This window comes from Aquarana catesbeiana, linkage group LG03 (genome assembly GCF_042186555.1).
Source record: "Aquarana catesbeiana isolate 2022-GZ linkage group LG03, ASM4218655v1, whole genome shotgun sequence".
In the NCBI taxonomy this organism is placed as follows: Eukaryota; Metazoa; Chordata; class Amphibia; order Anura; family Ranidae; genus Aquarana; species Aquarana catesbeiana.
Genome location: NC_133326.1, coordinates 200525103 through 200538974, shown reverse-complemented (window position 1 = coordinate 200538974; position 13872 = coordinate 200525103). Strand labels below are relative to the sequence as shown.

General features: G+C 44.1%; 1 protein-coding gene across 4 annotated transcripts in view; it reads left to right on the top strand.

The window, feature by feature from the left end:
- Positions 1-13872, top strand: part of CERK (ceramide kinase) — a 147639-nt gene that overhangs the window by 87593 nt on the left and 46174 nt on the right. For 2 of the 4 annotated variants that reach the window (XM_073619711.1, XM_073619710.1), the window contains 3 exons: positions 2212-2334; positions 10576-10701; positions 12655-12718. In XM_073619711.1, coding sequence (XP_073475812.1) covers positions 2212-2334; positions 10576-10701; positions 12655-12718 — 313 coding nt within the window. The remainder of the gene's footprint in view (positions 1-2211; positions 2335-10575; positions 10702-12654; positions 12719-13872) is intronic. The other 2 variants (XM_073619713.1, XM_073619712.1) reach the window with 1 other exon arrangement.

The window sequence follows — 13872 nt, the reverse complement described above, 5'->3', positions numbered from 1 at the left end:
TCATGGAAAATGTAGTTCCAAAACATCTGGGGTGCCAAGGTTTGCCATCACTGGTCTATGGTATTTGCAAAAAAAAGTGTCCCTGCTATGTGTTGGGAACTATTTAAACATAAAATAACTGCATTTTCCATCAATACATTGCTCTGCAATTAAAGTAGAACTAAAGGCATTTTTTTTTCATTTTGGAGAAAGGAAATAGAGGGAGGGAGGGTTTTAACACCTGTCAGTTTTTTTCCCCCCATAGCAGAGATTTCCCTTCACTTCATGTGAAAAAGCCAGAACAGGAAGTAAGAGGAATTCCTTCCAAAGTGAGAGAATCCTCGGCTGAAACCAGGGTCACCAAAACTAGTGTCTCCATTGGAAGATTCCCCCTCTATTACTGTTCTGGTGTCAACACAAATTTTTGGATTTTTTTTTATTTCACTTTCAATGATAACGGGATGAATCTACCTAATGGGGCCACAGACATAAAAACTGACAGGGGTTCTAATCCCTCTCCACTCTATCCAAAACTAAAATAAAAGATTTGCCTTTAGTTACACTTTAATTGTGATTTCAGTGTTCCTTGTATATGTTTTGTGTAAAATCATGCAATTTTACTTGAAATCCAAAAGTTGCAGCTTTAAGGAAACCTGTACTGAGGAATCTTTCTGAAAATGTTAATTTCTTGGCTCTCATATTGATTCAATAATCTTAATACTTTGCATCACTAACCTGAAGCAAGCATGCTAATCTATTCTAACTTCATTCTGACTTTACATGCCACAGACTTTTTCTGGGTCAGAAAATCAAGGTATCAATTGTGGGAGCCAGGCAACTAGCATTTTTGGAAGATGGTCATTTTATAGCATCTTTCTTGTCCTGTACTCACAGGTTCACTTTAAAGTAGAACTGAGGCTAGTGGTGAAGGGAGCCTTTGCTCCTAAGGTGCAACTATGCACAGTTTACTTGTATATTATGGCAAGCTTACTTTTTGTGTCCAGCGTTTACAGCTCGGTGTCCTCTGTTGCCTTCTGCTCCTCTACTGGTGTATTCTTTGTTCAACCATTGAACAGCCAGTAATGATGCAACTCTCAAAAATGTTAGCTGGAGTTTCATCATTCCAACATTAGTCCGTTGTTTGGCATAACACTGCATGGCACTTGCAGAGGAGTCAGTGCAAAAACAACAACAAAAAAAACATGTTAGGAGAAAGGGTAAATTAACTTTTTTTTGGCAAATGAGACATACAAAGGCTCTTCTACCAAAGAACTGTGCTGACTATAATTTATTTTTTGGAGCATTAAGTTTCACTTTAAGATTCTTCAGATGAATTGAAGTAAAGTTTGGTGTGCTTATTTTAGGTCTGATTATTTTTCTTACATCTTCTACCTAAATGCTGTGATTGTAAATGATCATATACTATGTGTGTGTATATCTACACTGATTAGCTGTGACATTATGACCACTGCCAGGTTAAGGGAAATAATGTTTCGTATCTTTCTACAATGGCATCTAAAAGTGGGTGGGATGTATTAGGCAGGACGTGAACATATTGTCCCGGAAAATGATGTGCTGAAAGCCGAATAAAAGGGCAAGATAAAGATTTGAGAAACTTTGACAAAGGCTGAATTGTAATGGCTAATCGACTGGGTTGGAGCAACTCCAAAATTGCATCTCTTCTGAGATGTTTCCAGTCTACAGCGGTGAGGACCTACCAAAAGTGGTCCAAGGAAGGAAAACCGGAAAACTAGTGGCAAGGGCAAGGGGATCAATGCTCATTGATGTATATGGGGAGCAAAGGTTAGCTGTGTAGTCCAATTCAATAGAATAGCTACTGTAGCTCAAATTTCTGAAAAACATAATAACGGTTCCTATAGAAAGGAGTCAGAGCACACAGTACTTCAGTCTTGATTTATTTGGGCCTGGTGGTAGTAGGTTGATCGTATTTTCTGATGGCAGTTGCCTCTTTCAGCAGGATAATGCACCCTGCCCCGCCGTGCAACCTACATGACTTAAAAGATCTGCTACTAACAGCTTGGTGCAGGACACCACAGCATACTTTCAGAGTCCATGCCTCATCGGGTCAGGGCTGTTTTGGTGGCAAAAGGGGGACCTACTCAATATTAGGTGGGTGGTAGTCATAATGTTATGGCTGATCAGTATCGATCTATTTATCCATCCTTTTTACAGTGATGGGATTGTTGTATAATAACATATTCTGTGTTTTAGTGCACTATGTACAGAGAACGAAGAAGCATCGGTGGCGGTGCAAAGCAGTGACTTTCTGGTGCAGTGACGAGCTTCTGTGTTGCCATTGGTTGCAAGCACTTAATGATCTACTTGAGCAACAGAGTATGTTCTATAGTATACAAAAACTGTTTTGTTTTTTTGTTTATATCTGAAAACTTGAAAATTCCTACCTTTTTTTTTTTTTTTTTGTAAGATTCCGGCACTTCAGTTTGAGAGTCAGGAATACCTGAAGTTACCTCAAGTCTTTTATGGCTTGTCAACTGCCAGACTTCATACAATGTGTTTTAACTCCTTGGAGTATATATCACTGCATGAAATAAAAGGCCCCTTTATTAAAAAGAATGTAGACAAGAGCAAGGTTCTTAGTGAACACTGATAAGTGGTTTACAAGAAAGCAACTTGCAGACTTCAGAACAACAAGGCAAATATTGTTTAAGTAAAAGAGATTGTTTTCTTACTTGAATGTTGGTGTTTTGTGTATTTCTTCCAAATCTGTGCAGTGATCCTAAATGAAACTGTGACAAAGACCTGTCACTGCTGCGCTCTCTCTTGTACAGGTTGACTGGTCTTGTATACGCTCCAGCTTTCCTCCAGCTTTCTGCAGGAGGGCCTCACCGAAAGCTTTGCTTTATGCTCAAGCTAGGGGCGGAACAGTGCTGTTGTCACAGCTACCTTTACAAGGAGTTTGGTTTTGTGCGACAGCATAGGCCAGCACATTTCAATAGGCTGCCCTATGCGTGACAAACCCTTCAAAAAATGCTCCACCGTCTTTTCTTGCAGTGAGCTTCACGTGTCTTTTCGCTGCGCATTTGACGTGCGGCCAAAATGTGCATTTCCTAGCCGCATTTGGGATGTCATGAACAATTAATGCACCCCAAGTGTGATACTCATTCCCTAAATGTGTGCAGAAGGGCACATTTCTGCATGCGTTAACAGAATATGCAGGTGTGATTGGGGCCTCAAGTTGATGTTTTCAAACTGAATATGATAAATATAGTAAAGGCCAAAAAATATATTTTTCTGCTCCTAGACACTGAAGCTCAAAAAAGAATAGTAGTATGTAGTATGTAGTATGTAGTAGTAGTAATGTAGTATGCATGGACACATAGAATAACACTCTTTAACTTCTAGGAGCAGAAAAAATGCTAGTGTGCATGGAGCCTAAGTATTGCTGTGAAGTTTGAGAGTTCACTGCCTCGCAGTGGCTGCACATATCTTTATCAACAAGGGCTTGTTTAAATGCTTTTCTTTCTGCTTGTTAATATTTAAAGACAAGAATGTTCTTAACCTGATCATAGGTTCACTTTAAAATCATTACCATTGATAAGAAAATTGATAAGTCACAAACCAGGAAGTGGCAGATTTATGTTTTTTCTAGTTCTTAGTATAGTATAGTATGTTTATGAGCTCATTGATAGGTGTAGAAGGATTTATTTTACCATTATTTCCTCAGCTTAAGTCAGCCAAGCACAATATATATGAATAGAATTAGGCAATTTTCAGACTGGGGTGGGCGGGCGTCGGCGGTAAAGCGGCGCTATTTTTAGCACTGCTTTACCGTCGTTTTAGTGGTGCTATTTGGCCGCTATCAGGGCGGTTTTACCCCCCGATATTGGCCGAAAAAGAGTCAGAACTGCCCGCAAAGCGCCGCTGCCCCATTGTTTTAATGGGCAGGGGCGCTTTAGGAGCGGTGTATACACCTCTCCTACAGCACTGCAAAGATGTGCCTTGCAGGACTTTTTTTTTACTGTCCTGCAAGCGCACCTCTCCAGTGTGAAAGCCCTTGGGCTTTCATACTGGAGAGACAGGAGAGGCTCTTTACAAGCGCTATGCAGGCGCTATTTTTAGCGCTGTAGCGTCTGTAAAGTGCATATAACTAATAAAGATGCGCAATCCAAAAAAAATCAAAGGAGAAGGCACATATAAATGCCAGCATGCGCTACAATAAACCAATGTGCTCAAAAAATGCAAAAATACAAACAAGAAACAAAAAGCAGAAAATGATAAAAATGTGTGTAGTCCAAAAAGTGCTTGAACCAATGTGAACAATCAGGACGAACTTCTCAGAAGGACAAACAATTTTTCTGTTCATCTTATGGACTGAATATTTAGTTTTTTTTAGATGCAGCACCTTTTCTTTGATACATGTATTTGACATTATATATATATATATATATATATATATATATATATATATATATATACTGTTTTGTTTGTCTATTGGGTCCACCGCAGATATCCTGCTATACATATCTTTACAGCGCCTCGGTGTGAAAGTAGCCTTAGGCCCCTTTCACACGGGGCTGTCCGTTTTCCCTCCTCCGCTTGCTCAGCGGGGATCGCTCCGTTGATCCCCACTAAGCCGGCGGATGACAAGTCCGTCCCTGCACTCTGTGCAGGGACGGACTTGTCAGAGAGTCCGCTCTCCCCCATGGGAGGATTGGATTATTACAAACCACCTGTCCGTTTTCATCCGATCCGCAGACGGATGGAAAAATAGGGTTTTCCTCCTTCACACGTTTTCGGATCGGAGCGAGTCGGATGTTAGTGAACATATCACTGCTGACATCCGTCACTCCATAGAGGTCTATGGAGCGCCCGTTCAGGTCCGTCTAAAAAACTGACAGGCGGACCTGAACCCGTGTGAAAGGGCCCTTAGGGTGCAAGATTGCTTGAAAGCCTACAGGATTTGACACATTTTAAATGGCAATAAATTATTAGATGGACTAGAATAAAGCTGTAGGTAAGAAGAAAACTTGATGTAACGCTTTTTTTCCCCTTTCGTCTTTCAGGACAGCCACCATGAGAGATAGTCTCCTCCTCTTCCTCTTAGGAAACACTGCGCCAGCCCATAAATTCTCACTTCCCCCTGCCAGACCTCAGTATTAGTGTTTCCTCCGGTGGGGAGACACTGTGCAAGGAACCAGGCTTTTCAGTCAGGGGACTGTGGCTGTTATTTTTTTTTTTGAGCCTGTAAATGGGAGCAGGGGCTTCCTGGGGGCATGGGGGGGACTTACCCCTCGATTCGGTGGCCACCACTTCCTAGCTGAGCGCAGCTTCAGGCTGTGGGGGTTCCCTATCGCGGTCACAGGGCTGCAGCAGGCTGGCGTCCGCCCTTCCTGTATACTTTACAGGCCGCTCTCTTTTTGGAACTAGGCGGGCCGGACGACGGGCGACGTCATTTCCGGCGGAAGGGCGGGGGCTTGCCTTTGACCCGCGGCTTCCGGTTCCGGGTCGCAGGGCTGATAGGGAAGCCAGGCACAGGCTGGAGACGAGTCTGGGACGCGCACAGGCAGCGTTGGACTCGGTAGTAGCAACCACCTGCAAGTCATGTCGGAAGCGGATGCTCAACCAACGGACACTACCTCCAGCCTTCCTAAGGTAAGAGTGCCTTGGGGAAAAGTACTCTTTACCTAGGATTGTCCCTCCATGTATGGTTCCTGTCATGGGGGGGCAGATACCCTGGGTGGTCAGGGGAGGGAGGCTCAGACCCCCATAGATGAAGGAGGGTCTAGTGCACTCCCAGGGTTGTATCCTTGTTTTTAAAAAAAAAAAAAAAAAAAAAACAAAGTGACAAAAATGTTTGTTTTTCCTTTCTTGTATTTCAGAAAGCTACAGAAAAATCTAAGTCTACCCATAGCTCTAAGAGGAGGTGTGCCTCTTGCAGGGACACATTAGGGGAGGCATGGACAAAAGTCTTGTGTAGGGAGTGCATAGACTCCCTTGTTAAGGAGAGGGACTCTGAACAGGAGTCAGGACTTGCAGCCTCAGTTAAAGAGCTCTCGTCCACCTTTTCTTCATTTAAAGCCTTATTTGAAAGGTTTCAACCTATTAGTCCAGCTCCCCAGGATACAACCCCGCCTCAGGCGCAGGTCTCTGCTCCTGCCCAACCTGCAACTTCAGTTAGGGCAGAGGAAGCTCCAGGGCCTTCCGGAGTGGAACTAAGACAGCCAGATAGTTCCTCCTCCGATTCCCAGGATGGTTCAGAGGGGGAGGACCAGGACGGGGAGTCCAGGAGATCCTCCAGATATAAATTATCCCTAGAGGAGGTAGAGGACCTCTTAGGGGCTATTTATACAACCCTCGGTATTCAGGAGGACAGGAAACCCCTGACCCTTCATGACCAGATGTACAGAGGCTTGGGGGAACAAAAGAGAAAGGTTTTTCCAGTTCATGAAGTACTGGTTGAAACTATCAAAAAGGAGTGGCAGGATCCCGAAAGGAAATCCTTTTTTTCTAGATCCTTAAAGAGGAGATTTCCGTTTTCGGATGATCCTACATCTATCTGGAATAAAAATCCCAAGTTAGATGCTGCTTTCTCCCAGGTTTCCAGACACACTGACCTGGCTTTTGAGGACATGGGGGCCCTGGTGGATGTCATGGATAAGAGAATAGACTCTCTCCTTAAAAAGACGTGGGATTCAACAATTGGTAACTTGAAACCTGAGTTGGCTGTCACAGTAGTGGCTCGCTATCTGGAGCACTGGCTCTCTAAGATTCAAGAGCATATTGAGGCTGGAACGGCAAAAGAAACCATTCTGTCTTCTTTCCCTACGATTCTGCGGGGTATCGCCTACATAGCTGATGCCTCGGCAGAGTCAGTACGTATGACGGCCAGATCAGCGGCTCTGGCCAATTCGGCCAGGAGAGCCCTCTGGCTAAAAACCTGGCCGGGCGATAGCGCCTCTAAAGTCAAATTGTGCGGCATACCGTTAACGGGAGACCTTCTCTTCGGCCCAGGCTTAGAGACTGTCTTAGACCGCACAGCAGACAGGAAGAAATCCTTCCCGGTTAAGCGGAAAACCCCTGCACCTACAAAGAAGGGGTTTCGTCCGCAAAAGCGTAAAGAGACTCCAAAGCCGGAAGGGCAAAGGAAGTTCTGGGGTCAGAAAGGCAAGGGCAGAGGAGGGGCGATTTTTCGCCCTCCTGAACAGCCCCGTAAAAGTCAATGACTCCCCAACCATGGTGGGGGGAAGATTGGGGGCCTTCCTCCCACAGTGGGAGGCAATATCCCCCAATCGCTTTATCCTAGGGATTATAAGAAGGGGATACCATATCGATTTCACGAATCTTCCTCCTCGGAGATTTTTGGTCACGCACCTACCCAGGTGTACGGCAAAAGCCGAGGCTCTGTTGGAAGCATTAAGAGATCTGGTAGATCAGAATGTGGTTCTAAGAGTTCCAAAGGCCGAGGAGGGAGAGGGGTTTTATTCACACATCTTCGTAGTGAAGAAACCCACAGGGAAATTCAGACTGATTCTGAATCTAAAGCCCCTGAACAAGTCAGTGACATACAGGAGATTCCGTATGGAAACAATTTTCACGGTGAGAACACTGTTGCCCCGCAACTGCTTTATGGTATCCCTGGACCTAAAGGACGCGTATCTACACGTTCCCATAGCAGAAGCCTCACAGAGGTTTCTCCGGCTAGCGGTAGATCTAGGTGGAACATCGGTACATCTACAGTTTCAGGCGCTGCCTTTCGGGCTATCCTCCTCGCCCCGCATCTTCACCAAGGTCTTGGCGGAGGTGATGGCCTTTCTTCGGCTCCAGGGAATATCAGTGATAGCATACCTGGACGACCTGCTCCTGTTTGCAGCGTGTTCACTGCAGTTAGTCAGGGATCTAGAACTTACAAGAAGAGTTCTTACAGGTCTAGGGTGGCTAATGAACTTGGAGAAATCCAGTTTGATTCCCTCCCAGCGCATTACCTACTTGGGCTACCAGTTGGACTCAACACTACTGAGAGTGTTTCTTCCAAGAGAAAAAATACTAAAGCTGGACAGGGCAGTGGCTGGTCTCCAGTGCAGCAGTCGGGTCTCTATAAGAGTTCTGATGTCGGCCCTGGGTCTTTTGACCGCGACCCTCCCAGCAGTGCAATGGGCAGGTCTGCACTTTCGTCCCTTACAGTCCTTTGTCCTAAGGGTGTGGGATCACAGCCAGAGAAGTCTGGATGCCTTGGTTCAGGTCCCATCCCAAGTAAAGAGATCCCTCTGGTGGTGGAGGAGGGTCTCAAACTTGTCGCAGGGTCGTCTGTGGTTCATCCCAGTCTCTCAGGTGGTAACCACAGACGCAAGCGGCAGAGGTTGGGGGGCGCATCTGGGTTCCCTTGTAGCACAGGACACCTGGGAGGGAAACGAACTCAGAAGGTCGTCCAATTGGAAGGAGCTGAAGGCAATCGGGCTAGCACTCAGGTTCTTCAAAAAGGAGCTACAGGGCCACCATGTACAGGTGCAGTCGGACAACTTGTCCGCCGTAGCTTATGTGAACAAGCAGGGAGGCACAAAGAGCGGAGTACTGCTGGCATTGGCATCAGACATTCTGAGCTGGGCCGAGACTCACACTCTCTCACTCTCAGCAGTCTACCTGAGAGGAGAAAAGAATGTGATAGCAGACTTTCTCAGCCGAACCAAGCTGAGAGAGGGCGACTGGATCCTCAACCAGGAGGTTTTCAATCTCATCTCAGAGAAGTGGGGTCCTCCAGAGGTAGATCTGTTCGCGTCAAGAAACAACGCGAAAACCCCTTGTTTTTTCTCCCTAAACAGAGGGGAGGGAGCACGAGGGGTCGACGCATTGATCCAGGACTGGCATTTCAGAATCTGCTATGCCTTCCCGCCCCCAGCGTTATTATTCTCAGGAAGTTTCAGATGGAAAACACGTCCCTGATTCTGGTAGCACCACATTGGCCAAAGAGGGCTTGGTTCTCAGTACTCAAGCAGCTAGCGGTCGAACCTCCCTTATTCCTGCCACCTCGAGAGGATCTCCTCTCACAGGGCCCAGTCCTCTGTCCACAGGTTCACCAATGGCAGTTAGCGGCCTGGCTACTGAGGAGGGTATGCTGAGAGCTAGGGGTTTTTCTGAGAAATTAATCTCCACCCTCCTCAATAGCAGGAAGAAGGAAACACGCCAGATATATAAAAAAATCTGGGTACGTTTCAATAAATGGTGTGCAGAAGGCTCCCTTGCGGTACATAGTCCCACAGCTGTGTTGGAATTCCTTCAGTGCGGGGCAGACAGGGGTTTATCCATAAGTACCCTTAAAGGTCAGGTGTCAGCACTTAGTGCTTATTTAGAGAAACATCTGGCCACCAACCCCTGGGTGGTCAGATTCTTTAAGGCTCTGTCTAGACAAAGACCGGTTCAAGGTCCTCCCTTTCCCAAGTGGGACCTATCGTTAGTTTTGCAGGGCCTGACGGGAATCCCCTTTGAACCTTTAGAGGAATGTCTACTAAAGGATCTTACGTTAAAAACAGTTTTTTTGGTAGCAGTGACAACTGCCAGGAGAGTCAGCGAGATTGAGGCCTTATCTGTTAGACCTCCTTTTTGCGTTATTTTTCCAGATCGGATCATCTTTAAGACCGATCCAGCATTTTTACCTAAGGTTGCTTCTGGTTTCCACAGAAGTCAGGAGGTAGTTTTACCCTCATTTTGTCCCAACCCCTCGGGGGAAAGGGAATTAAAATTTCATTCTTTGGATGTGAGGAGATGTATCCTTAGATACCTAGAGCTGACCAAGATGTTTAGAAAGTCAGACTCTTTATTTGTTTTGTTTTCTGGGGCCAGAAAAGGATGCAAAGCGTCTCGACGCACTATTGCCAGATGGCTCAGAGTAGCCATTGGCCAGGCCTATACATTGGCAGGGAAAGAAATCCCAATGGGTATAAGAGCACACTCTACTAGAGCTATGGCAGCTTCGCAGGCAGAAAGGGCTGGAGCAACGCCAGAGCAAATATGCAGGGCTGCAACATGGTCCAGCTACTCCACTTTTGTAAAGCACTACAGAGTGGACCTGGTGTCGGCTAGTGAGCAAGCCTTTGGGCGAAAGGTATTGCAAGCGATAGTCCCACCCTAAACTGGTAAGTGCTCGTTTATCCTCTCATGGTGGCTGTCCTGAAAGACGAAAGGGGAAAATTAGAGTTACGTACCGGTAACGTCTTTTCCAGTAGTCTTTCAGGACAGCCCTAGTTACCCACCCGAAATTTTTGGGGGGGTCTTACAAAAGACCAGAACGCAGCATGATAATGATATGGAATAGTATGTTATTAATGTGTTCTTGTGTCTCCCCAGCTGACCGGAGGTAATCTCGGAATATACTGAGGTCTGGCAGGGGGAAGTGAGAATTTATGGGCTGGCGCAGTGTTTCCTAAGAGGAAGAGGAGGAGACTATCTCTCATGGTGGCTGTCCTGAAAGACTACTGGAAAAGACGTTACCGGTACGTAACTCTAATTTTTTTTTCCCCCATTTGTAAAGTTAGACTAGCTGGACCACTGATAGGGTATACGGGGAAAAAATAATAATTACAGCCAAATCCATATTTTAAAGGAATATTTGTTTTCTTACAGCTTGTAGGCCAAAGCACTTACTAGTTTATATAAATCCATATGGTGGAAAGAAGAAAGGAAGGCAGATCTATGAGAAGAAGGTGGCTCCATTGTTCAGTCTTGCCTCTATCACTACAGATGTCATTGGTAAGAAGCATGGTCTTTCATCACTTCTAGAACCACAGCCATGAACACTGAAGGATGTATGGTACATAAGCTAATTTATAGCAATAATAAAGCATGTTCCTTATCTTAACCCCTAGGCGCTGACTGTATGCAAATATGCGGCCTATTGGCGGGTGGGCCTTTCCGTTGAGAGGCCGCATATTTGTGTACCAGTTTGCAGACACAGCCACACCGAGAGCACTCGCCATGCGTGCTTCGGCACAGTTACCAGCAGCTAAAGGCTCCTGATCACTTGTTGTGATTGGGAGCTTTTGGATCATGTGACAGCCAATCGCGGAGGTTACATTAACATAAACCCTGCCCCGCCTCCGAGCATCTGAAACCCCTTAAAGGGCGGGGAGGCACAGGTGCCAGGGTGTTAAAGGAAACTGACCATGAGGAGTAACACACAGACTGCCAGTGCTGACCACTCCTTTTGAAAATGCAATATGTTTTTAGGTTTAGTACTGCTTTAACCCTTTGCCCAGTGTTTGTACTTGTGTGACTTTAGCACATTTGTTAGATTGTAAACCTCTCAGAAGAAACGAATGTTAAAGCGGAGCTCCACCTAAAAGGGTAAGCTTTGCTTATTTGCCTCCCCCTCCACTGCCACATTTGGCACCTTTTTAGGGGGGAACGGGTTAGTTTTGACAGGTTTGGCCCCCCTCTTCCTCCCACCGCAGTCATCTGATTCACAGAGCGCAGTGTGATGTGTGCAGTAGGGAACCGGAGATGGCGGCAACACCCGATAGCCGATTGAAGAATCGGCTTCGGTGAAGACATCGCTGGATTCCTGGACAGGTGAGTGTTCTAAAATTTACAGTATTCTTGTAGCTGCTGGAGCTCCTTTTTAAGGTTCTGTATAATGTATGTACTATGTTGTTGCTATATAATGTTTTTAAATATTATAGTCTTTGTATGCCGATAGAATGTTTTTTTCTGGCTGCTAAGGGTAATGTGGGGAAAATATCAATAGGTTTTCTGAAGGATTCTGGCTAAAATATGCAATAAAGTACTTTTAGAAACCTCTCAAGAAAAAAAAAATCAGCTTGTGCTATTTTGTAAATATGGGCTGGTTCACACCACAAAAATGCACTCCAGATTTGTTACGGATGTGTTTCTGCATGTGTGGTTTTAATGCGTTTTTGTACATGCCAGTGCATTTTTGATGCGTTTCCGGATGCATTCCAGATGCTTTTTTTCTTCCTTCTGTTTTTTTTGTTTTGTTTACTGTACTGGGGTCCGGTGCATTTTTGATGCGTTCCAGTGCATTTTTTTTCACGTGTTTTACCGCGTTCCAGTACAGTCCAGTCCAGTGCAGAAAAAATGTTTTACTTTTTTTTTCTGGAACTGGAAAGCCCTGTAACTGACTGCACTGGTGTGAGCTATGCCATTGGAAACCATATAACCTACATTCCATGCTTTTTTTGATGCAGAAAAAAACGCACTGGACTGCATGTGATGTGAACCAGCCCTATGTGTTTAACATGCTTCCTATTCCTTTTGTGTTATTCAATTTAGGAACAGGTGTGTCTGGTTTAACATAAACACTTTAAAAAATGTATTACATTTATTTTGTAGCTTTAAATTGTCGTAATGATTTTTCATTATATGATCGTTTGTCCACTTAAATTGCAATTATACAATTGTGTGCTTTTAAATGATAATATGTTTGTACCATAAATATCTATTTAGTGAAGAATTCGATTTGGGAAAAAAAAAAAAGATTTGTTCGGGTGTTTAATGGGGAATTTATAAACAATAAATCTTTGCTTCATAGGCTCTTATACACGTGAGGTTCATACTTGAATAGTTCCCGTTTAGTCTTTTATGAAAACTGCTAAATTAAATTCAGCATCCTTCGGTGTCAACTGATAAATGTCATTAACAACTAAATCGTTTCTTCTGTGCTGTAATCTTTTATTTTCTTCACAGTGACAGAATATGCAAACCATGCTAGAGATAATCTTTATGAAGTCAATCTGGATAAATATGATGGGTGGGTATTACATGGCAAAAATTTTATTTTATTTCTTTTAACATGTTATAATTGTAAACAAAAAGAAGGAAGGGGAAAAGTTTGGGACTTTAAATGAGGTATACATATGATAAAATGTGCCTCCATCCCTGATTCAAATGAATAATAGAAAGGAAGTTGGGACTTTTTATGAGGCAAGTGGCAGCTAAACAAGACAAAATATATATAGTGACTAAATTACTTTATTCACATAAAAGAGGGTATAGAATCGCACTCAGTATGCAGTACACTAAAAGCCACTACATAATGTAAATGTTGAAAGAAGTACAGTTCATAGACATATGAAAATGACATATAAAAACATATTCAGATAGTTCATGTATATACAACCTTAAAACCAAAATGGCAGCACATTCCAGTTAACAAAGTATGGAGTGTGTACTCCGTGTAAGAGAATAGCAAATAATAAGGGGGTTGATAATTACAAAGAAGAATAACTAAAACGAGGTTGCATCCTATCTACGTGTTTCATGTAAAGACACTTCATCAGGAATGGATGCATCCGTTAGTCTGTAAAAGAAATAATTATAGATACCGGTAAGTTCTGGTAAGAACTCCAGTATCAAGGAAAGGCAATGGAAATTGTTACAGTCTCGCTACTTACATGGGACTGGAAAAATAGCGGTATGTAAAACTGCAACCGGGGGGGACACTGGAATGAGTCTTCTGGTCCGGGAGCTGAGGAAGCCACACCGCACACGGGGCGAATGCCCAAACACAAACACACTCCCCAGAAAGTTAGGTTCTCCATATGGTGTGGGTGTTAACACAAGGTAAGGCTCCAAGAGAGTCTGTGAAAAGAAAGGGGGGTATGCTATACAGAGCTTGCGTATAATATTGATGGTATGAAACAAGTGAAGACCAAATCCAGTGAGAAGACCTAAGTAAAAGGAGTAAAAGAGAACGTGATTATACCAATAGGAACCAAAGGACCATACCCAAGTGAATGAGGCACAAAGTGTGTAAGACAGTCATATGGATATGAACACCAGAATACCTGAAGAAACAAAAAACTGTGCACAGCAAAAAAGGGAATCCAAATGTACCAAGGTGATTACCTTGTGGATAGATGTATCAGGCAACAGCTTGCGCAAAGTGTAAAACGTGACCATGGG